The following is a 24,468-nucleotide window of genomic DNA, read 5'->3' on the forward strand; positions in this document are numbered from 1 at the left end:
ACCCACACAAAGCCACGGTCACCACCACTCCACCTGAACACCCACACAAAGCCAAGGTCACCACCACTCCACTCCACCTGAACACCCACACAAAGCCACGGTCACCACCACTCCACTCCACTCCACCTGAACACACAAAGCCAAGGTCACCACCACTCCACTCCACTGAACCTGAACACACAAAGCCACAGTCACCACTACTCCATCTGAACACTCACACAAACGAGAAAAAGTTTGCAAGAAGAATGGCTCGATAATTATACAACAGAAACACAGAAACACACAAATAGCTGGATAATTACATAGCTGAATAATTGCATAGACAATGTATGGCTTGTCTGTGTGTCTGTGTTTACTGAAATACCAACCACTTGCGCATGCCATCTCTGCATGTTTCTACAATTGTAATACAATCGTGTTGATATTATTGTGTGTGTGTGTGTGTGTGTGTGTGTGTGTGTGTGTGTGTGTGTGTGTGTGTGTGTGTGTGTGTGTGTGTGTGTGTGTGTGTGTGTGTGTGTGTGTGTGTGTGTGTGTGTGTGTGTGTGTGTGTGTGTGTGTGTGTGTGTGTGTGTGTGTGTGTGTGTGTGTGTGTGTGTGTGTGTGTGTGTGTGTGTGTGTGTGCGTGCGTGCGCAGATCATCGCTGAAGGTGCCAATGGTCCAACAACTCCTGGGGCCGACAAAATCTTCCTGGAGAGAAACATCATGGTGATCCCGGTGAGTCACGACAGCCAATCAACTGTTGGAGACCGTTAACACCCTCCGCGCCATTGGCGTAGTTCTAGGTCAATTGTAGCCTTTTATTTAATACTACGCTTAACACCATTGCCGTAGATCAATGGCAATTGCGCTTTTATAGCGCTTTCGATCGATCAAGCCATAATGCTACTTACGTTAGCATCGGGTAGCTACCTGTTGTTGTCATGACAATGGGTCGTCCATCTTAGATCGTCCTCGCCATAATAATCGATCGGTTTCTTTCAATCGCCTGTATCTCCTATTCCTTGTCCCAGATGGCATTCTTGGTCAAAACGTTTCTTTGATGGCACAGAGCCGACGATGTGGAGCCCTCCAGTGCCCCGGTATAGACCCATCTTGTAAACAAGGCCTGTCCAGGACCCGCTTCGCTTCCTAGTTTATGTTCACTTCCGGAAGTCTGGAAATGTGGCTTTTCAAAATAAGAGCTCAACTGGGAAAAATGCTGGTGTGAATTAGATCCTAATTTGTCAATAAATGCTAGTGGGCTAAGTGTTAACTGTGGCAATTAACCACTACAAAACTGTACTTGGTCCGCTCTTTTTGTCCCATACCGTATACACCAAATCTTGTCACCGAGAATAGACAATCACAAGCTCAAAACATACAAAATGCATACATGGTCGCAAACCACAATGTGTGCTTTGTGAGCTTGTAGATCGGTTATGTCCTCTACTTATGGTTACAACAGGTTTAAAGTTTTAGGTTTGGTTAGGATTAGAGATTCATGGTTTCGTTTCACGATGGTGTTTTGCACAGAAAAATTGCAGATCTACGTCAGCTTGACTTCTAGATCGACTATTTTTCGGTTTATGCGCGGATGCCTATTACCCATTCTTTGGCTTAGGCTGTCTACAGGAGTTCTCCAAGCATCTCGGTCCACCATTTTTATTTTGGTATTTATATTTTACTTAAGGTGAAAACATTGTGAAAATGTCATTCGTAAAATCGGCGTCCTAAAATGCTGATGTCTTCACAAGTCTAGTAATGTGTGTGGTGTCTTCTCTAGGACATGTACCTGAACGCAGGAGGTGTGACGGTGTCATACTTTGAGTGGCTGAAGAACCTGAACCACGTCAGCTACGGGCGGCTCACTTTCAAATATGAGAGAGACTCCAACTACCACCTGCTGAGTACGATAATAAGCTTCATCACGTTATCTCTGCGACACTAAATCTACCGAGCAGATCACTGTTTATTCTGTCGACTAAAGCTATGACGGAAATTGTTCGGCGACTACCTTTATTCACTGACGAAAATTAAGCAAAAGCTAAATTAAAGCTAAGCTGTGATGAGTGAGACTAAATATACTGTAAATTTGGTTAACAAATGAAAACTAGACTGAAATGTTAGGGAGGGACTTGTCCAGAAGAGATCCAGTAGAACTCCCAACGCGCCATAATGTAAACTTAAACCAGATTGAAAGGTATCAAAAGTGCAACTGGCCTCTAGGAAATATAGATATGTTCTAGCTACGTTCTTAGCTTACGCATGTTTCTTGATAAATGCTTTTTATATATGTGATGTATTCCCATGCTTTTGTTCTTGCTAAATGTAAGTCGCTCTGGATTAAGAGCGTCTGCTAAATGCCTAAATTGTAAATTGTAAATTGTAGGAAATGTTTTAGTTGATTTAGTTGATTTTACTTAAAGAAGGAAGGTTAGAAATTGTTCTAAAATGACCTACGCACGCATGCACGCATGCACACACACACACACACACACACACACACACACACACACACACACACACACACACACACACACACACACACACACACACACACACACAGCATACATTGTCAGTCATGTGATGAGTCCCTCCCTCCCACAGTGTCAGTTCAGGAGAGCTTGGAGAGGAAGTTTGGTAAACATGGAGGATCCATCCCTGTTATCCCCACCTCCGAGTTCCAGGCTAGGATCTCTGTGAGTACACACACACACACACACACACACACACACACACACACACACACACACACACACACACACACACACACACATCTATCTCTCTCACCCATATCATATTTCAGTCCTGGCCCCGCCCCCTATCCCCAGGGTTATGTTGGGACACAGACACCAGAATTATTTTTGAACATGTTCTGTATTAACTGTGTGTGTGTGTGTGTGTGTGTGTGTGTGTGTGTGTGTGTGTGTGTGTGTGTGTGTGTGTGTGTGTGTGTGTGTGTGTGTGTGTGTGTGTGTGTGTGTGTGTGTGTGTGTGTGTGTGTGTGTGTGTGTGTGTGTGTGTGTGTGTGTGTGTGTGTGTGTGTGTGTGTGTGTGTTACAGGGTGCCTCAGAGAAGGACATTGTTCACTCAGGATTGGCCTACACCATGGAGCGCTCTGCCAGGGTAAGACATGCTCGCACGCATGCGCATGCACACAAAAGAGACAATCACACACATGCAGTCACATGCACACACTCCTAGACACACAAAGAGATACAGAATGAACTCACAATTTCCTCGCACACAAAGGCAGAGCGAGTAATTCTAGGACCACCACCATGTGAAGCACATTGATTTGCCTTGTTGTTGAAATTATGCTATACATTTATTTAGCCATTTATTTATATACTGTAGGACCTCTCAATCTCACACACACGGTGGTTCCCAAACTTTTTAACCCGTGACCCAAAAGAGACCTAGGACCGCTATTTTTACTATTACTTAAACATTTGTTTTGCCGTGGCTCAGCGGTCCAGGCACCTTGGCTGGTAATCCAGTCTGGCAGTGTGCCGCGGGTTTGACTCCCGATCCCGACGGCCTTTACTGCATGTCACCCCCCCATCTCTCTCCCCATTTCCTGTCAGCCTACTGTCTGTCCCTCCATAAAAAATAAAAATAAAGGCGAAAGCCACAAAAAAAACATACAAAAATTAATACAATAAAAAAAAATGTTTGAATTCATAGAATCATAGAATGTCTTTGATTTTTCTTATATTACTCTTGTATTTACTATTTTTGGGAATGTTTTTTTTTTAAATGTTTTGAAATTATAATAATTAAAAACAAAATGTGGGAAACAAAAAATAAAGGGACCCATAAAAATGTGTCTGCGACCCACAAATGGAGAACTAGTGTACTACAGTATGTAAGCAACACAGCTGCACCTATTTAAATTATGAATGGGTGTGTTAGATTGTAGGTCTGTCTCTCTCTCTCTCTCTCTCTCTCTCTCTCTCTCTCTCTCTCTCTCTCTCTCTCTCTCTCTCTCTCTCTCTCTCTCTCTCTCTCTCTCTCTCTCTCTCTCTCTCTCTCTCTCTCTCTCTCTCTCTCTCTCTCTCTCTCTCTCTCTCTCTCTCTCTCTGTTAAAATAAATTCAAAGGAACTTTATAGCATGTTTAAATTGCCAAAGCAAAAGTGGAACAAAACAATGTATGTAGTACAATTAAAAGGGAGTATAAATGTGTAAACGGAGCTGTGTTACTTTGCAAAAACAAAAGAAAAAAAAGAAAGAAAGGTCAGCTTAGGGAGAAGTTTTGAAACAAAACGACAGCATTTGTAATGTTTTGCATCCTCTTGGTATGAAAGCTTTGGGACAAATAGCAGCAAATTTCTCTCTCTCTCTCTCTCTCTCTCTGTCTCTCTTTTCAGCAAATTATGCGTACGGCCGGCAAGTATAACCTGGGCTTGGACCTGCGGACAGCAGCGTACGTCAATGCCATCGAGAAGGTTTTCAAGGTTTACCATGAGGCTGGTCTCACCTTCACATAGACGGACGGACGTCTGTCTGTCTCTCTGTCCACCCATCTGTCTGTCTGTCCGGTACCCGACGGACGCCCCTATTTTCAACCAAACCTCTCCTCTCCTCTCTGTATCCATCTCTGGTCATGCTGTATTTGGTTAAAAGTCAAAACCTGATCTTTTTTATAATCATTCCATCTCTTCCACACAGCTTTTTCCCCATGAATGGTCAATTTACGATTCACGCTGCAACTGTCACACCAAGCGACACACCGATACATCTAACTGTCACACCAAGCGACACACCGATACATAATTTGACACTTGTCGGGCGAAGCATGAATTGGCCTTAAACGTCTTCTCACTTATTAACTGCACCAAAAATCCCTGTACGGTCGATAGCTTTTTTGTATGGAGCGAACACTCCAGCCAGTTACTGCTGCGCTTTATGAAAGATAGGTCAGCCATATGTTACTCATCGCTTGATAACTGCACATATCTATCCAGACATAGGAAATGTAGAAGATCAGTTATATATAAAATATATATATATTAACACAAAGCCTTAAACGCCAGGGGGAGAAGATCTCTCCTGCGGTTACATAGAGTAAAGTTACCAATGTTTGCCTGCAACGCACAAATGTATAGTCATCCTTTTTTTTTAGGTAAAAAAGAAATTAACGGAGCACAGATGTGCCTCATTTATGTTCCAGGATTGCATAACTTCCATATGGACAGTATAGTCACTTCCATATGGGGGAAATATTGTTACATATACACACTCGGAAACGGGAGTTCAGAATATAACTTTTGTATATTTTTGAAACGTGGCACTGAGCATATTGTGAAATGCATGTCAATTGTATTTTGTATTTCTCTACATGGGACTGTACACGGTAAAGCCCATGTGTTGCTCTGAGTGTGTACAGATGGAACCAAACAGACCCTTACGGGTCCGTTCCATTTGTACACGCTGATTTTAAATTAAAACCGAAGAAGTTACTGTGTAGTTGCCTTTTTATTTTTTCAAAGCTGGCTCATAAAAAAGTGACCTTGTTCTGCCAAAAAATGTTTGAGTTCGGTCCTTGTCCTTCAGACTATATTGTCCTACAGAGACTAAACAACGGGGACGTGTTTTGTGTGATTCGGTCAAGAGGAAGGATCCATTTATCTTACAGGGGAACTTTTTTTCTAAGACGCACAATACTGTAGGGCTGTAAATGAACGTCACACACAGACACTGTTGTTTGGTTTCGTCGGCCAGTGTGGTCTAAGTGTTAACGATTAGCACCATGCTAGCTGATTGCTAAGTCCCATCAGTTATTGACTCCCCATCCTCTTATCCTAATGCATTCTTCTTTTATTTTTTATTAACTCATCTAAAACTACAATCCCCAAAGTTTTACGTCTTTTTTTTGTCTCCCTCTGAGAGGGGTAATTGCAATGATGTCTGAACTAGAATAAAGATGTCGTGTTCCATGGGGTTCTGTCATCTGCTTCAAATAACTATTGACATCGTCAACCACCATGTGTCCTATCCTACCCGACAACAGGGTCTAAATGTCTCAATGGAAGAGCAGGGAGACTGCAGACGAACTAGATATTATTGTATTAAGTTAACATACCGTGCTGTTTATGGCTCTACAAGAGGTTTTTCCTACAACCCAATGCCTTTTTTTAATTCAATTAAATCCCGGATTCAGGATTGTAGCTTTAACATACATATTTATATGTATGTCCCCTTTATGTCATTGTGCTGTCATAGTTTGCCGTAAGAATGTATAGCATTTTGAGTTCTGACGTGGTGGAGGAGAACTGGACACAACAGCAGGTGTTTACTTAAACAGCAGTTAAGGTGTTCACTTAACTGCTTAACGTTTCAGAATTTCTGAGATCTACGAGCTCACATTGCGACGCCTTGTGGGCTTGTAGATCTGCTTATTTTTGGTGGTTAAGCAGCCTAGTTTACAAAAAAACAGGTGCGTAGCAGTTATGGATGGAGGGGTTGTTGGACCCAATCCAACCAAACATACTGCTTAAACTTCAGGGTTCTGTGCCTTGCTCAAAAGCACACTCGGATCAATTTCCATTGACCAGAAAAGGGCACTGCGGGATTTCCAACCAGCAACCCAATACTCTTATCCATTTTTTTATTAGATTTTTATTTCACAATTTTACAGTGACACATCACATAAATACATAATACAGAAGTACAGTTCATATATACAATAACCAGTGGGCCTTTTTTATGTTTTTTACCCAGCGTACCAATCCATTAATGCTGGTACGTTCTTAAAGCAATAAACTATATTGTCACTGTCAGGTGGAAACCTTGTATGTACAAAGTTTTCATCCAGTGTTCCAATGGATCCCATTTAGTTCATTATTTAGTCACAAGTCCTTATTTTTACCTCATAGGTTCAACACTCACAGACATGCACTTGAATTTTTGTTTAGAAAAGAAATAGCGGATCTACAAGCTCACGTTACTTTTGTGTGACTGTTCTGTTGTATGACAAAGTAGGGCATTAATTAAAAATCACACCCGTGTGAAGTGATCGAGGGGAACTCTTATCATCGTACATCATCATACTTCATCTCATTCCGGCCAATCACAATTTGCGTCCGACTCCTCACCTTTGTCATTAATGTTTGTGTTACACAATGTTTGTGTTTATACACAAACACTCAAAAATGTCCATTCATTATCAATGGCATTTAATGTTTGTGTTGGGACAAAAAATGGGTTACATACACCAAAAGCTAGACATATCACCCCTCAAAAAAACATTTAAAAAGTTGAAATGTGGAGAAAGGAGGTTTCTGCCCGACAGTGACAATATGCTCACCTGAATGTAAATGAGCAGAGACCTGTGACAAATATAAAACTGACGAAAAATGATCTTCGACTACCTTTTTTCACTGACAAACTAAATTAAAAAAGAAAACTAAGCTATATTGAAGACTAAATACTGACAATTTTGTCAAATACGAGACTTTAAGAGATCCAGTAGGACTTAAAGACAATTGTGTTTGGTAGCAGGCATTATGACGCCATCAAGGCCCACCAAAATAGATTTAGTCTACTGTCTGAAACCTATAAACTAACAAAAGGTAAAACTTTTCAGATTACTACATTTGACAGAATTTTATTCAAAAGTCTGACTGAAACTATATCAGAATTTGCTGTCAAAATCAACACTGGTATAAACAAGAGATATCATGTCTTTGGTAGCGGTTCGGTAAAAGGGACAAACCTAAATGTATAGCAAAATAAATTGTCTTCGCAACAATGGTGCAGCTTGCAAAGAAAACATCTACAAGCTCAGTTGAGATGCTCCAGTGTTTTATTCTCTCTGACCTGATTGATGAGTTATTTTTTGCGAGCGATGCTGACTTACGGTACTACACAGATATACCGTAAATGAATGGCAACATGCTGAGGCGGAGCTCTCGAGAAAAGAGTGACTGTGAGGTGCAGTTTGTTTTCTCACACACACTTGCCGCCGTCATTGGTAGGCCTATCTAACAGCCACTGGCCCCGCCGTTTTTGTAGCTTTAAAACCTTGAGGTATATACCCCAAAAAAAAGTTGTGAAGTTTATAATCAGTGTTTCTCAATGCCATGGGAGCATATGAACCCATTGTTTTAGGAAATCCTAATGCATACTGTTACAGTTGGACAGAATCCTCTTCACCGTATTTTACCTGAAATCCTGAAAAGTGACATTTTTGGACATATGAGCTTTCCCCCTGACGGAGACAACTGGGGGTCCTTTAAAAACAAACAAACAAAAACACCAAACGTTGAGAATCACTTGGTTTAGAGAGATGTTTTAATTAAACTCCCCTTGGGTATCAATGTTTGTCTTATCTTTTGTTACAGTTCAGAATGGCAGCCCAAATCTGGTTTTCAATCCAGATTTGCGTTGCATTGGTTTGTGGACTGAAACAAGGCTAAGGAAACCGTTTTGAAGTGGTTCCCAAACATGATTAGCTTAGTGTGCAACATTGTTTTCTCACTCAACAGTACACAGACAAGAATGTGCAGGGTATCTGCACATTTCTAAAGTGACAATTGAATGGACTTTTAAGACTTTTTATAGGTCCTACAACATGAAATTCAACTTTTCCCACTTTTTTGTGTTGTGCTGGTCTCACGACAGGCCAACTGATCTGATGCTACAAGTTATGGCATAGGTATCTCCCTACTTTGTATAATCCTCCCCCTCTTCAGTTCCAAATTTGCATTTAGTCTCTGGAGACTGGGGAGTGGGGAGGGGGTTGGGTCTTATTATAATGAGTCAAAGATGTGGGAGGGGGGTAGCTGGGATGAGGGTGTGGTGGAGAAAATAACACACACAGCACCCCCACCACATCAGGACATTGTGGTACTGCAGCTAAAACTGCTTTAGAAGCCAGACAAAAATTACATGGACTGGTTATATCAGAGTGGTGATTTAGGCTCAAACCATTAGAAATACATTTAAGGGAAATAAACATATGATATTAAATATTAAAAACAGTTTTAAAATGCATGTTCCTTTATCACCAAATTGTCAAATATAGCGTACGAAAAGTGGCAAACTACAAGCTCTTACGCTATTTTCACAATCTATTTGTGGAAGCGAGTCAAAGTAAACGTAATGCTTACAATTCCAGCCAGCTCTTTGAGGCGATGCACAAAGAAGGGAGAATGGGGAGGGAGTGAATACATTTAAAAAATATATAATTTCAATACATTTATGTGGGGAAAAAATAAATGTTTATTTTGGTTATCTTTGTTAAGAGAAACTTGTATTTGGCCTTTTGTGTCGGAAATTAAAACATGAAAATGTTTGGGTTGTGTGGTTTTATTATTTGGTCAATTGATTTACCATTCATATCAAGTCCATTATTTATAAGGACCACCACCACATGAGATTTAGCCTCTCAGACCCAAAACTTTGAATATTTTGTTATCGTTGGATAATATTTTTTACGTTGCAGTATTGATACTTTTACTCACGTAAAACATGTTAATACTTTTTCCACCACTGATTATGTGTTCCATGGGTTATTGTGAGAATCGAGATAGGTGGACAGGCACAACGTATCGCATGGCCAGTCTATGTTGTAGTTCTCTCATCAGATTCTCTCAGATTGTTGCATGTGACATAATTTCTTCATTCTCTTGCCAATGTCCATATGTGGGCATTAACTGCCCTTCACTGTGACATCAGACAAGCTCAGCGGCCTTGTGGTTAGAGTGTCCGCTCCACCTTGAGACTGGGAGGTCGGGGTTCCATCCCCGGCTGGGTCATACTCTGAAAAATCAATCACACTTGCGTGTAGTCCACTGTGGCTGCCACATGATGTCACCGGGCATGAATAAAGCAAACATGAAATGTCCATAGACTTGGCTGCCACATGACGTCACGGGGGTAAAGCCAGGCGTTGGAGGGGGTAGCGCCCCTCAAAAATGGGACCCAGTGCGCCCTTGCTTGGCATTCAGCATCAATAGTTGGATTGGGGCTGTGACATACTAGCTTCATGTCCAGGGGGTGCACTTGTATGTGAAGCTTCCGCTACAGAAACAGGTGATAGGCTCCTGCCCTATATGGGGCACATGGCTCGGCAAGGCTTACTTACTACCATAATCTGGTCACTCAGCACTTAATTTGGTCATAATCATACTGCCATGTGGCATGTCCATATTTGGAAACATCGACAATGCCTCTCGGCCAATCACAAGTTTGACCTAACACTGAGTCTGATGTCAAAACGAACAATGACGTTAGAAATATATGCTTATATAGAACAAAGTATTGAGATCATTTGTTTTTACTTGCTTTTTTGACAAACTGAAAAAAAAGTCATTCAACCATGAGCTTTTACGATACCAGTTATCAGTTACAAGAGTCTGACCTGGACCTGGTCAAGCAGGACCTGAGCAAGCAGGACCTGAACAAGCAGGATGTCAAGGCCAAGACCAAGTTGATCGTCAACTACCTGCCTCAGAGCACGACGGAGGGAGAGCTGAGGAACCTCTTCAGCACCGTCGGAGCGGTGGAATCTGCCAATGTCATTCGGGACAAGATGAAGGGCCACAGTCTGCAGTACGGCTTCGTAAGCTACGTTGACCCGTGCGACGCCGCCAAGGCTATCAACACGCTGAACAAACACCAGCTGCAGGACAAGGTCATCAAGGTGTCCTACGCGCGGCCCAGCTCCGAGGCCATCCAGGACGCCAACATCTATGTGTGCAACCTGCCCAAGACCATGACCTTGGAAGGCGTGGAGCAGATGTTCTCCCCGCACGGTCGAATCATCAACTCCCGCATGCTCATGGACGCGGATGGCAAGCCCCGCGGCGCGGCGTTCATCCGCTTCGACAAGCGCTCCGAGGCGCTGGAGGCCACCAGGCAGATGAACGGCACCAAGCCTCCCGGGGCTTCTGAGGAGATCAGGATTTCCAAGCCCATCTTGTGCAAGGGCCCCGACTCAAAGGGCAAGGGCGCCGACGCAAAGGGCAAGGGCGCCGACTCAAAGGGCAAGGGCCCTGGCGGCCAGCGAAAGGTCTTCCACCAAAACCCAAAGGCGTCCAAGGCCGGGCTCACCTCTGACTCTGGTCAAAGCAGGCGTCCCCAGGCCAGCGTTCTTTTCATCCACAATCTGGACCCCGACGCGGATGAGGACCTCCTCTCCAACATGTTTGCCAACTTTGGCACCGTTGCCGATGTCAGGGTGATCCGAGACTTCCGCACGAACAAGTGCCGTGGGCTGGCTTTTGTTACCATGGCAAACTACGAGGAAGCCATCAACGCCATCTCCGGGCTCAACGGCTTTCGCGTCGGAGACAACACCCTGCAGGTTTCCTTCGGAAAGGTCGAGGAGACGCCGGAGAGACGTTCCCGAGAGAGGTCTGCCGTATTTAGGCCCTACGATAAATAAAGGTCTGCTTACTTGTTGTTGCTTACTATAAATGCTACCATCATGGATTGGTCAAAACAAATCAGCTGCTTGGAAACCAAGCTTAGCTGACCACTGCATGGGCATAGGAGAAACCAAGGAAAAACTTGGAGACCCTTTATACTCGGTAAAGCTGTACTGGGTGCACTCTTTTTTGTTGTTGATCTAAGCCAGATCTCTAGTGAAGCTCACAATGTCTCCCAAGGAGACCCGTTGTGAACTTAAGACCTCCCTCCCCCAAACCCTACCATTCCATCAGCTAGGCTACTGCTTTGTTGCCAATTTTAGGACGGAATCATATCATAATTGAACCACATCTTGTCAAAGTTTGATCAAAGTTTGATCGATCCCACCCACACAACATTGTGGCCTCAGTCTCATCATACGTGGCAGGACTGAGGACAAGATGTGTGTCATGTATGCATGTTTATAATGTAAGATTCCAAATTTGAACTCCTATGTATATACACTATAAATTAACCATGTTAAATATTTCAACAAAATACAATAATAACAATATATGTGGGGGGGGGGGAAATTAAACAAAAAAATCGGTGGAGGTTAAGGACATAATGACTGAGACGATAATTTATACAAAACTTTATTTCTCTAGTACTTTAGGGTTAGAAGAAGAATCAGAATCAGAAGCCTTTATTGCCATGACATCTAAAAGATGTTAAGAATTTGGTTTGGTGAACAGTACAGTTACAGAGTGCAGTACCACCAGCTGCCATGGATGGCGCTATATTGGATACATTGCATCTCAAAGAGAAAAGAAGACGTGGGACCCGCATGAATGAATGGAAATACAAAATTCTAGCAAAAAGAATAACAGGCTAATCAGTGATACACACACAAGGGAGGGAGAGAGAAGAAAAAATGCTACCGCCTTCGTTGAGTGCACTGTGTGCACACAGCATCAAAGTCTGATGAAAGTGCAAAAAAAATTATTAAAAAGGGTTTGAGAAGCAAGGCCTCTAGTACCTGGGTTAGGGTTAGCGTCTGCACACCACATCAAAGTCTGATAAAACAAGTAAAATAAAATGGTGTCTAGTACACACTGTAAAAAATAACATGCGCCCACTCGGTGACATTTATTTACGCTTTGACTAGCCTCGGTACCAGGCTTTCATTTTCGTCGGCGCAAAAAATGAAAGCCTGGAGGAACGCATTGGCCGTTCTGGGCTAGAGGTGGGAGTCGACCCTTCGGGGTGAGCGTCGCTCGAAATGATGGGGTGGGCGTTGCTCGAAATGCGCTGCACTGAGGGGGAGAGGAGGGGCCCCCGACTGACAGATCGGTGAGATCCAATCAGGGTGTGCGCAAATCTCTGCCGCGACCCGCCCCTCTAGACCAGAAACCTACACATTAGCTCAGGCTACGCTTTGACAAATGCGTGAATAAATATCACTGAGTGGGAGCAAGTCATGTTATACAGCGTGCCGGCCATTTACAACAAAACTGAGTTGTAAATGGCGAGGGGGCACATCTCATTTTTATATACTAAAACATAAAACTTAACCCGACCTGAGGCCGATAAAAGAAAGGCTTCTAAATCCAGTTATCTGAAAATGAAAATGTTTCTATGTCAGTGGTTCTCAAACTATTTCATGTCAAGGACCCCAAAAATTATATGTAAATTATTCGCTCTGAATGAATATATATTCAAGGATTTGCGCCACATTTTCACAATTTAAAAAATAAATAGCAGATCTACAAGCTCGTATAGTGCGGCACCGCTATTTTTCAATAGCCAAATTATAACAAGGGTTCTATTCTCTTTTGAAATTCTTTGTTCAATTTGGCCTACACCTGGAATTTTGGATTTTCCCTTGAAGATGTTTCTTCCCCTTCCCACACGGTTGACAGAAAAAAAAAGATTTAGCAGGAATTAATTTATGTTTGCCTCTCAAAATACAACTGTAAGTCCTTGTCATGAAAAGCGGAAACAGCTAATTTAAACAGCTAAATAAACAGCTAAAACTAATTTGCTGACTAACAGGACATGCACTGGTCAAAATACTATACCGTAAAAAAAATCACACTTGTGTGAAGTGAGGGCCGTCTGGTAATGCAAACATTAAACACAAACACAATGATTTGATTGGCTGAGCAATTACACATTGAGGATAAAAGTGAGGGCAGAAAAGTGAAGAGTGATTGGCCGGAGTGACATTTGTGATGTTTAGATTGGCTGAGCACAGAATGTGATGTGATGATGTATTTGATGAATGATTATATGAGCGCCCCTCACTTCACTCAAGTGTGATTTTTGTCCTATACAGCTTTTGTCCCCACACGTCTCAATATTTGCCATTGCCATTGAACCAGACAGTGGCCTTGTGGTTAGAGTGTCTGCCCTGAAACTGGGAGATCGGGGTTCGATCCCCGGCCGGGTCATACCAAAGACTGTAAGAATGGGACCCAATGCCTCCCTGCTTGGCACTCAGCATCAAAGGGTTGGTTTGGGGGGTCAAATCTACTAATCAAATGATTCCCGAGCACGGCACGGCTGCAGCTCACCGCTCCTTGGCTGCGGCTTACTGCTCCAAGAGATTAGTCAAATGCGGAGAACAAATTTCACTGCGGTAACGTGTGACAAATCGTATGACTTTGCCTTTCACAATGAAAGGAGAAATGAGGTCAAATGTCCACTAAATCTTGTCCCCACACATCTCATATTTGCCATTAACAATGAAAGGAGAAATTAGGTTAAATGTCTGCCAAATGTGACGTAAATTTAACCAACCAATCACATAAATTCAGTTGTTCATGAGATGATGTATGATGATGTATAATGATAAGAGCACCCCTCACTTCACATGGGTGTGATTTTTGAGTGGTGCAACCTCTCCTATAGACAGCGTGTGTCTCTGGCTGGCTGGCTGGCTGTGTGAAAATTACATTTGGTTTGTTTGTTTATAAACACATGAAAAGCAAACATTTATGCACTGATCTATCAAGTTTGGTTAACAAAAACAATTAGTCATAAACTGTAAATATACACTGGAGGCAGCATACATTTGGACAATGAACTTTATTATAAACATTCCACACACAGCATCCCTGCAAACAGTAGTCTTAATACATTGTGAAACAGACCCTGCTAGAGGTTGTGTTATAACAGCACAGTGCTCTGCTGGGCAAACATGCAAATGACACTTGTTCACTTCTATTGTGCCTTTTCACTAACCGTGCTTATTGGCCAAAAAACCTGGCGTTATGGTTCTCAACGGGAAGTCCAAATGGATCCTTTATGGGTCTGTATTTTCGTACGCTCTCAGAGTTAAATTAATATTGAGGATTTTACAGTATCGAACATGGGGTCCCAGAGAGTGAACATGCCTGTGGCATAATGCATTATCATAATGGGGGTCCTTGAAATTAAAAGGGTTAGGAATCACTGCCCTAGATCAAGGGAGAGGGGTGGAATTCAGTGCAGTGTGAGGACATCCTTGTCTAGTCCCTTGGCCAGCACACATTAACCCTGTCGTCTGTGTGTGTGTGTGTGTGTGTGTGTGTGTGTGTGTGTGTGTGTGTGCGCGCGCACAAACATAAGCGTAACACAGACATTGAAGACGAAGGTGAGGATGCAAATTCTGATTGGCCGGAATGAGATGATGTATGATGATGTACCATGATAGGATCGCCCCTAGCTTCACATGGATGTGGTTTTTACTTTCACTCCACTACAATTCATAGTTTAATGTTGTACTTTACTCTAACTCGAGTACAAATTTGACTTAGCAACTTTGAGTAAAACTTGACCGGATGAAGAACTCTAACTGGAGTTGAGTCCTTTGTCCACCGCTGTCTCTAACCATCGCACAAAACATGTCAATGGTTTAGCTTATTTGCACAAAAGGTCAACCACAGAGACGTCATTTAAAAATGCCAGATATATAAGAAACAAATGACTATTATAAGTGCAGGGGAAAAAACTCTTAGGGGCTTTTAAAAACATTTGTTTCCATAACAAGCAAAAGAAAAAGAATGATGCAGTTGACGCCCAGGTGTTCACGAGTGACCAACATGAGCTGTATGGACTAATGCAGTGGTTCTCACCCTTTTCAGGCCGATGGGGACCCCCCACCCTGACAAGCACTTGGAATTGTAGGAGTCAAAGCATTACATTTAGTTTGACTCGGTTGAGTCGGTTCCAAAGATAAATATACAGATTACCAAGTACATTGCATGTGATGATAATATTAATATTAGTCTAAAGCCAGTGGTTCCCAAATGGTGTGTTCAAGGGTGTATATCAGACCAGATGTGCCTAGGGATTTTTCTGACAACCACACATGATTATTGCAATAGTATATACAACTATACAAAAAGTTATGAATTGTGTTTTTAATCTACTACATCAGTACTTTGTGTGCTTTCATTTCCAAACACAGAGGCATATTGTCTTTTCATTTTTTTTATTTGGCATTAGTAAGAAGTGGTAAAACATTAAAGAGGCTATTTTGCATAGACAGATTTTGACTCGCCCTTGAATGGGAATCCGCTCGAATGTCGCATTAGTCGCATTAGTCCGACAACGTGGCTTTGCGTGCGGTTATGGCTTAGGGTTAGGGACAGGGTTATGGGGCGAGAAACCTAGTTTAGGTGTTGGGTGAAATCGGGGCTGCATGTGTCGCCTACATCTTTGTGAGCATTGAACTGAACTCCTCCCCGTATACATGTGTGCATTGAGACATGACCATTATAACGATGATACTCCAGTAAGGCCCAGTGGTGATTCGGTTTGTGTGAGTGACACTGGGTTGTAGAGTTGATCCAGTGAGATGGATGGAGCAGATTCGTCGAGCAGGCTCGTCGGTGGTCGGTCGGTCAGTCGGTCAGTCGCTGTGGTCCTACTAGTCTTCCTTGGACATGTCTCCAGCGATATCACTCAATGTGTCAGTCAAACTGAACTCTGCTGGAAAACGGACAGAAAGAGAGCATTGATGTCAGACTATCAGACTATTGATTGGTCTAAGTGTTTTGAAGTTGTTCTGTGGGTTGATGAATGGTACCCAAAATAAGTCCCCACGATCCTAATTTTAGTGCCTATACCCAATAAAATAGAATTTCCCTGTGAGACAACAAAGTTATACAGACGCCAAATAGTATCTGGAATGTACTGTACACTCACATTTATATTTAAAAAAACAGCAAAAAAAAAAATCAGCAAAACTACGCTGCATCAATGATTTTATTGGGTAGGCCCTAAGATTATGACCGCTTCTGATTCCGCCTTGTGGTTTCCTGCCAGATGACTACAAATCATTGACTACAACATGACGAAAGTTATCATCCGCTCCCGACTGGATCATAAACCCAAAATGTATTGCTGCCCAGGCTACCGGAGGCAGCACTGAGTATTTCTGTATCGCAGTATTAATACTTTTACTGAAGTAACACACAAGTACTTTGTGCACCACTGAAACAATGTCAGTCCATCTTACCTCCTCCTTGTCCACTCTCTTCTCCTCCTCCACCTCCTCCTGAGCTCGGTGAACCCTCCTTCTCAGAGAGCAAACCAGCGAAGCCTCCCTTCTTCTCCTCCTTGTCATCTTTGCCACCTCCGAAATTGAGCAGCCCCGCCAGCCCCCCTCCTCCTCCCCCCTCCTCGTCGTCGTCCTTCTTGTCGTCTTTGCCGCCGAAGTTGAGGAATCCTGGCAAGCCTCCTCCTCCTTCCTTCTCCTTCTCCTTCTCCTCTTCCTTGTCGTCTCCTCCCCCGAAGAACTCCTTCGCCTTCTCCTTGGCCGCATCCGCTGCAGAGCCACACAAGTCATTTTTTTAAATTATGGTCCTGTGTAATCGCTGACATTAGATGAGGTGTGCTGTGAGTGTGAGAGATCGAGTGCATACTGTACATGTTTGATGTTAAAGATTTCATATAATTGTAGTGGAGTAAAAGTACAATAATTGCCTCTGAGATGTAATGGAGTAGAAGTAAAAGTACTGAAAATTGGAACTACCCCCCCCCACGCACGCACGCACGCACACACACACACCCCAACAAAATGTTTATAAATTGGTTAAAGGTATGGCTTCTAATTTGTGTATTCAGTCCTTGCACACAATATGATGAAAATACAGAGTGAGGGCTGGTTTTGAACTTGCAACATCCAGGGAACGTGGTTAGTTAGGTGCTCAAAGGCCTGCTGAGCGGCTCATATGATATTACCATAGATCAGTGGTTCTCATCCAGTAGTCTGGAGACCACCAGTGGTCCTTGAGGTGGTTCCAGGTGGTCCCCAGCTAAATGATGAGGACCGTAAAGAGCGTAAAATGACACCAAATATAACATTTGGTGTCATTTTACAGTACGCTCTCAGGATTTAGATTATTATTAAACATCTGGATTACTTAAATTACAAGAAGTTTACACAATTTGAGAATGTAGGAGTAGGATTATTTTTGATCAATGTTTGACTGTCTCTCCGATGGTACCACAATACAGCATAGAATTGTGTACAAAAGTTTATCCAACAACAAAATATTCAAAGTCTTTGGTCAAATAAATAATGGGCCTTGATATGAAAACCACTAGTTGAACAAAGTTTTGCCTTGTAGGGTGCAGCAGTAGACTGCTTCTCTGCCAGACTGCATTCCTGCCCTAGATTGTTAACATGTTTCTATGGCAACAGGAAAACCCAGAAATAAAGAGCGACTTTCAAGCGGAGCCAGAAGGAACAGACGAGAGCTTCTCTCTTAAAGCCACACTACGGAATTGAATTGAATTAAATTAATAAAAGGTTATTTTAACCAATCTGCAATGTGAATACAATATAACTAGTACTATTATGTAACAGTTAGAGGTGGTCTCCCTACTCTTCCATTGAGACCTTAGACCATAATGGTGTCAGGCAGTGAAGTAAAGTAATACCATACGTTGCACTTCAGTACAGTGCATTAGTTACTTTACACCGGCTGCATAAGCCCAATATATTCTCTTCCCTAAGCGGGAGACCCAGACCCAGGTTTGAATCTTTTACAGACAAAATTACGACATTAAACCTTAGGATTGCAGCTTCAAAGGCTAATGTATACAGAACAAGACAATAATACAGTACACAAAGGCTTCTGAGGTAAGAGAGGTTACATTTTGTAACTACATTTGTAGCCTATTTGAGTTAAATTGACACTTGATTTGCTGTGTGGTCTTATCATCTTGTCCATAATGAAGGGCATACTGTACTACAAGGCCATGCTAGTTCTGTGTGATCTTATCATCTTGTCCATAATGAAGGGCATACTGTACTACAAGGCCATGCTAGTTCTGTGTGATCTTATCATCTTGTACATAATGAAGGGCATACTGTACTACAACTACAAGGCCATGCTAGTTCTGCTGTGTGGTCTTATCATCTTGTCCATAATGAAGGGCATACTGTACTACAAGGCCATGCTAGTTCTGTGTGATCTTATCATCTTGTCCATAATGAAGGGCATACTGTACTACAAGGCCATGCTAGTTCTGTGTGATCTTATCATCTTGTACATAATGAAGGGCATACTGTACTACAAGGCCATGCTAGTTCTGTGTGATCTTATCATCTTGTCCATAATGAAGGGCATACTGTACTACAAGGCCATGCTAGTTCTGCTGTTGTTGGATTCATGCGTAGCTCAGACCTCAGAGTTAAGGTCCTTTCAAACGGGCAGGGATTAACGTGCCTATAGTATTTAATTTTCAATGAGACCGCATGCGTATTTACGTGGGCGCGGTCTTGTGAAATTGTCGTGAGTGTGCTCGTTTTCATGCACACGCCCGCGACTGACTAGAACTGGATTCTGTTAAGCTTTTATTTTATGCTTGCGTTGTTGCGCAGACCTGGAGCAGAGCTAGCCTAAGATTTAGACTCTCTTAGATCGATTCTGACATTTTTAATCTACGATAGTCTAAGCGAACTGCCCCACTTGTCTGGTTGGCTTGCGGCACGCGTATAAAAGCCTGTAGGTCTGCAGTTTTCAATTAAAAAGTGTTTTAATCCACTGTCTCGGAATCTTTCATCCATCTTGGATCTGCCCTGGATTACAACTGCGCAACAGCGCCCCTGGCGATCAACGTTGCGCAGCCTGTTGCACTAATTTGGAGAGACAAGGACAGATCCCAGATGGATGAAAGATTCAGAGAGAGTGGATTAAAACACTTTTTAATTGAAAACTGCGGACCTATGGGTTTTATACGCTTGCCACAAGCCAACTGGACTAGTGGGGCAGCAGGGTAAGCACCTTAGATGCATTTGCATTTGTACATGTTCAGAGCCCTACGGAGGCACCGGGTGCCGCCCTCAAAACCATGGGGCGAGTTCGCTTAGACTCTCGTAGATTCAAAATGTCAGAATCGGGGCACTGTGGCATAACGTGTTCCTTCCATGCGCTACGTCCGGGCCAGGGAATCTCTCCCCTGTCAGGTGAAAAGAGGCAGCTTGGACTCCTCATGCATAGGAGGAAGCATGAGGTCAGTCCGCTGTCCCCCCAGGTTGGCGGAGGAAGTGTATAGTTCCCAGGATTACGTCAGATAATATTGACACTGGGTGAAAAAATGGGTTGCAAGAAAATGTCAGAATCGATAAATACATCTACGAGAGTCTAAATCATAGGCTAGAGCAGACCTGTCATTGACCCAAGCGACGTCTGCGTTAATCGATGCCCGTCTGAAAGTACCATAATGCTGCGTTCACACGGGCAGATGCAAAGATACAAGCAGCGACATGAATATACATCCAACGTTTTAAAACAACTACAAAGCCACAAAAAAGTTGGGCTGGTTTCAACTTCAGCTCTAAAGTACACAATGTATCAAAGCTACAAATATGCTGTGTAGCTTTGCATCTTTGTATCTTTTGCATCTGCCAGTGTGAACAATAGACTGTAAAAAGGTGTGAACGCAGCATATGGCCTTCAGCTAAAATTACAGGAATGCCACGTAAAATGAGAAGGGTAAGCTTTGCATGACATGTAAATCACCCCTCCCAGTTCAAGCTTCCCTATTCAACAGCCAAAATACCTCTTACATCAGGAATCATCTTTGAAAACTTCAGCACACATAAAAAGTAAATCTATTTGGACACATTTGGCCTGCATTTTGTCCCAACGAACGTCCTGATAACACAAAAGAAAATGTATCAAAACTAAAGCATCACAAATGTAGTCTAGTTGTGTGTGCAGTCATAATAGTGGTTTTGTGTTTGTGTTTTGGTCTGGGCCAGAGGCCAGGCTCACGTAGAGAGAGTCTCTATGTAACGTTGGCATCTAAACAGTGGTTTGACACAGGCGTAATAAGCACTGCGTGGCGTTTGATTGCAAGTCTGGTAGCAGAGTGAGAGAATAAAGGCTGTTGTTGTTCACAATCTACGGACTTAGAAAGGATTTGTTGAATGTGCGAGTCGGACGTTAACCTCATCATGAACAAATCATACTTGGCACACTACATTACATTGGTTATTGGTTAATCTAGTTTAGGAGTAACTATATTAAAAAGAACATTATGTTGTGTCAGAGTGTGTTCTTGTATACGTACATATAGACTACAGCCTGATTTATGCCATAAATAGCAGATCTACAAGCTCTATTGTGAAAGTAAAAAATGCTGAAGTGAAGTGTTTGTTCAGTAAGGGGTCTCTCTAGCTCTTTAGTAAACAGACATTTTACAAATGTCATTCAATCAGGAGAAAGTGCCCAATTTTTTGGGGCACTTTTTTATCGCTTCCAATTTATATCCTGTATGATGATCCTATTATGAGTTCTCTCTCCTGATTGGATGAAATTGGTGTCACAGCCTGAAAATGTATTTTCCGTTCACTAAAGAGCAGCTGAGATGAACAAACACCCACACAACTGTGACTATGGGAATATATTGAGCTATTTAACACAACAATAAGGTGTTGCCACTTGCAGCCACTGTAAGTCAATTCTCCCGAAACGTGGTGTGTGTGTGTGTGTACTGTACATGTATATAACCTTGAGTTCAATGAAACCTTGATGACAGATGAGAGGAGAGAGGGTTCAGTGTGCCTATAAGGCAGCCATGAATCAGCCCATTAAAACCAAATAATCATGTGTAATTTCAGAGTTATTTGCGTTGGCTATTCAAAAATAGCAGATCTACAAGCTCACAGTGCATCACTTTGTGCAAGCTTGTACATGTGCTATTTTTTTTTTTACATTTTTGAAAAGTCTTGAAAGTATGAGAAGTACTTATTAAAAGACATTTGCAGAATCAGCCTCACAGGTCTGGGTTCAACATTAAGTCTCTCAGGACGAGCGTATTATATACAAATATAAAAATAGAAATGTGCCGTCTCCCTGGGACCCAAACAAATATACAGTAGGCCTACATTATGAATTGATCACGTAGTAGGCTATGCACTATTTAATAGCAAAAGTCAATAGCCAATCTACAATTTAGTTTTGTTTTGTTTTGACCTGTTACAGGTTAAAAAGAGATATTTACTACACATGACCCATAAAACCCATACAACTTTTGTACGAAAATGGTGTCCTGATCCATTGTTTGGGAAACACTAATGTAATGCGATGCCGATGCTATAGTATATACTATATAGCAGCTATAGTAGTAATACATTTTAAAGAAAACATCAGGAATGTGGTCAGACTGGTTGAGAACAAACTGGGAGATCGTGTTCTGGAAGAAGGGAGTGGTGGAGAACACAAGGATTATAGTAAACAAAGAAAGTGTCTTTTTTGACACATTTACCTTCAGATCTTTTGTTAAAGATCCAGTGATTCAATCAGCCTGACCCTACTGTACCGCTGAAGGTACAGTATGTAGGCTTAGAATATTTCAATGCCTTCTTCCAATATAATTGAAATAAAATCTCTTCATGTGAACTAACAGTGCACTAGTAATCATAATATGTCGATGTGTTTCAGCCATCATTCGAGAATAGGCTACTGTAACCTACTGTTCTGTAACTGTGAAAATATACTCTCATCTAGTGTTTTGTCCACGAGAGCAGAAAGGTTATTAATTTGGTTTAGATTGTATTAATCTCGTGAACCCTATAGCACCCCTGTTCTGGGGGCAAACATTGTGCAGACACTGTTCACAGACACTGATTTTAAAGGGTACACTTCTGTTTTGTTTGTAGTTCTTCAAATGGTTGTCATGACGTTTGTCTGGGTAGTGTGTGTCACCGGGTTAGTCTGTGCCACAGTCCTCAGTAACCTCTCCCACACTCCAAACTGGGCAAACTGGTCACTGTGTATGTGCTGGTCTAACCAGCACACACACACTGTGTGTGTGTGTGTGTGTGTGTGTGTGTGTGTGTGTGTGGGGTACACTGCGTATTATGTCATATTTGGAAGTAAGGACTTCCACACTGCTTGGCAACTGAACAACAACTCTTCAATGCTTTCCCAGTTCCCACTCATTCTGGATCGGACCACTCCCTTATACTTTTTATAGAGCCTATACAAATCCACAATGCATGACATTGATTCGTGATGAGTTTGTAGATTCCAACATTTCCAACAGCCAAAGTATAAAACTGTGACCCCCTGGAAGCCCACTGAAGGACCCCTGGGGACCCCCAGACCCCACTTTGAGAATCACCAACCACCAACAGTAGGAAGGTACAACTCAGAAAACAGTATGCTGTGATGCCGGAATCATAACTCAAGTGAAGAGAGAAGAGATTCATCTATAGAATCACAATCAGAATCAATGTATCGTTACATCACAGATTTACAGGTGCAAAACAGTGGGCGAAATGTTTCTTTTTCTTCTGTACTCACCCACTTTGTCCACAGCCTTGTCCACAAAGCTGTCACCTGCCACCTTCCCCAGGAATGAGGAGAAGAAAGACATGGTTCCGCTGTCTCTGTGTGTGTGTGTGTGACAGAGTTATGGTCCCACTGTAGCTCTGTGTCTCTGTGTGAATGTGTGTGACATAGTTTTTGTGGCACTAGGCGTTTATAAAGGCTGGCACCCTCATCCCCCAGGCCTCGTCTGATTGGCCGGGAAGATCAGGGTGTGGCCAGGAGGGGGGTGATGTAGGGAGGGAACGAGGCAGGAGGGGTCGGGACGGGGAGATGAAGAGAAAGAGGGAAAGCATTTGACTGAACAGAATCTGGTAGCATAAGGTGGAAAATGAAGGAGAGATGAGGACACGGGGATGGGAGGAGGGATGAGGATGAACCTGTTTAACAGGTTTGAAATCTTGATTGTCAGCAGCTGTATAGACAGAATAGTAATCTCCTTTCTTCTCTCTCTTCCATTCTTCCTCTCTTTGTTTCTCTCTCTCTTCTGCCCTTTCTCTGCGGATGGATGGATGGATGGCTGGATGGTGTGGCAACCCAGGGGAGAATAGGCAAGATTCACAATAAAATAAGAGGCTCAGAGTCAGAATCAACATAAATTGTCTTTTATTAACTTGTTAGGGAAAGGGGTAAACAGGGCAAAACATCAACTCAGGGTTCCTCCTGTCTGGGGCTTGGGCTTTTAGTCCTGTGGGCAGAGCAGAGAGAGAGCTAGTGACTATACTGTATTCAGGGGGTGGAGAGTGCTGTAGGCTCTCCCTTGTGGAGTTCAGTCGGCTTGTGAAATATCCATCATACCAGCCTCCTCATGAACAGAGTGATTCCTGCTTCCTCACTCCTCCATTAGTCCAAACTGACTCACCAGGCAGCTTGGGCGTCGGCTATTTAAAAGCTTCTGTTGATTGCCTTACTGGATGCAGGTGCGTCCATGTCCAGGCTCCCATTGGCTGCAATACCTGTACAGGGTAATATACTCCCTCTATTACCTCCCCCAGCCTCCTTATGTGGGGAATAGGCCTGGCTGTTTCCCCTGGTTTGCCACAATGGATGGATGGATATTGTCTGTCTCTCCTACAATGTCTTCCACTCAGCTTTCCTGGTGTCTGTCTCCTACACTATCTCCCTCTCAGCTTTCCACAGTATGTCTTAGCAAAGAGAAAATATGATATGCATGCTGTCAGCTGGGTCTGTTGACTGACTGCATCACATTCATTTACCACACATGAATACATGAACTCCATATCGTGTGTGCGTGCGTGTGTGCGTGCGTGCGTGTGTGTGAGAGTGAGAGTGAG

At 42.7% G+C, this 24,468-nt stretch overlaps 3 protein-coding genes across 5 annotated transcripts in view; 2 read left to right on the forward strand and 1 right to left on the reverse strand.

Annotated features, from left to right (window-relative positions):
• The window catches only part of glud1a (glutamate dehydrogenase 1a), a 31,724-nt gene extending 25,796 nt beyond the window's left edge, over positions 1-5,928 (forward strand). Inside the window, exons 9-14 of one of the 2 annotated variants that reach the window (XR_013791017.1) lie at positions 638-718; positions 1,767-1,890; positions 2,591-2,682; positions 3,047-3,109; positions 4,355-4,672; positions 4,710-5,928. Coding sequence is in view for 1 of the 2 variants with exons in the window: in XM_079512808.1 (XP_079368934.1) it covers positions 638-718; positions 1,767-1,890; positions 2,591-2,682; positions 3,047-3,109; positions 4,355-4,474 (480 nt within the window). In the remaining variant the exon portion in view is untranslated. Of the gene's footprint in view, positions 1-637; positions 719-1,766; positions 1,891-2,590; positions 2,683-3,046; positions 3,110-4,354 lie in introns of both variants that reach the window. The other variant, XM_079512808.1, reaches the window with a different exon arrangement.
• A 4,380-nt stretch (positions 5,929-10,308) lies between these two features.
• LOC306930745 (ELAV-like protein 1-B) lies at positions 10,309-11,376 on the forward strand (the record flags this gene model as incomplete). Its single annotated transcript, XM_079511840.1, has 1 exon — positions 10,309-11,376. The coding sequence occupies one exon, from the start codon at positions 10,309-10,311 to the stop codon at positions 11,374-11,376; it is 1,068 nt and encodes a 355-aa protein (XP_079367966.1).
• Positions 11,377-14,410: 3,034 nt separating this feature from the next.
• Positions 14,411-23,307, reverse strand: LOC306931047 (uncharacterized protein). Of its 2 annotated transcripts, none has more exons than XM_079512226.1 (3): positions 23,150-23,307; positions 16,846-17,154; positions 14,411-16,313 (listed from the first exon to the last, which is right to left on the reverse strand). In XM_079512226.1, exons 1-3 carry the CDS (start codon positions 23,220-23,222, stop codon positions 16,255-16,257), a joined length of 441 nt encoding a protein of 146 aa, XP_079368352.1. In that variant the 5' UTR covers positions 23,223-23,307; the 3' UTR covers positions 14,411-16,254. The 2 variants fall into 2 exon arrangements, with proteins under 2 accessions (XP_079368352.1, XP_079368351.1); XM_079512225.1 differs by having other exon boundaries at positions 14,411-16,316.
• Between the last annotated feature and the right edge of the window lie 1,161 nt (positions 23,308-24,468).

Source organism: Electrona antarctica (genome assembly GCF_951216825.1).
Source record: "Electrona antarctica genome assembly, chromosome: 10".
Classification (NCBI taxonomy): domain Eukaryota; kingdom Metazoa; phylum Chordata; class Actinopteri; order Myctophiformes; family Myctophidae; genus Electrona; species Electrona antarctica.

What these genes read in the sequence shown, in the direction of transcription:
- LOC306931047 (XM_079512225.1), bottom strand. Translation starts at nt 23,222, where the DNA reads ATGTCTTTCTTCTCCTCATTCCTGGGGAAGGTGGCAGGTGACAGCTTT. An exon ending in CAAGGCTGTGGACAAAGTGG is followed by an intron (nt 17,155 to 23,149) that starts GTGAGTACAGAA and finishes GTGGCTCTGCAG; the next exon opens with CGGATGCGGCCAAGGAGAAG. An exon ending in AGAGAGTGGACAAGGAGGAG is followed by an intron (nt 16,317 to 16,845) that starts GTAAGATGGACT and finishes TCCGTTTTCCAG; the next exon opens with CAGAGTTCAGTTTGACTGAC.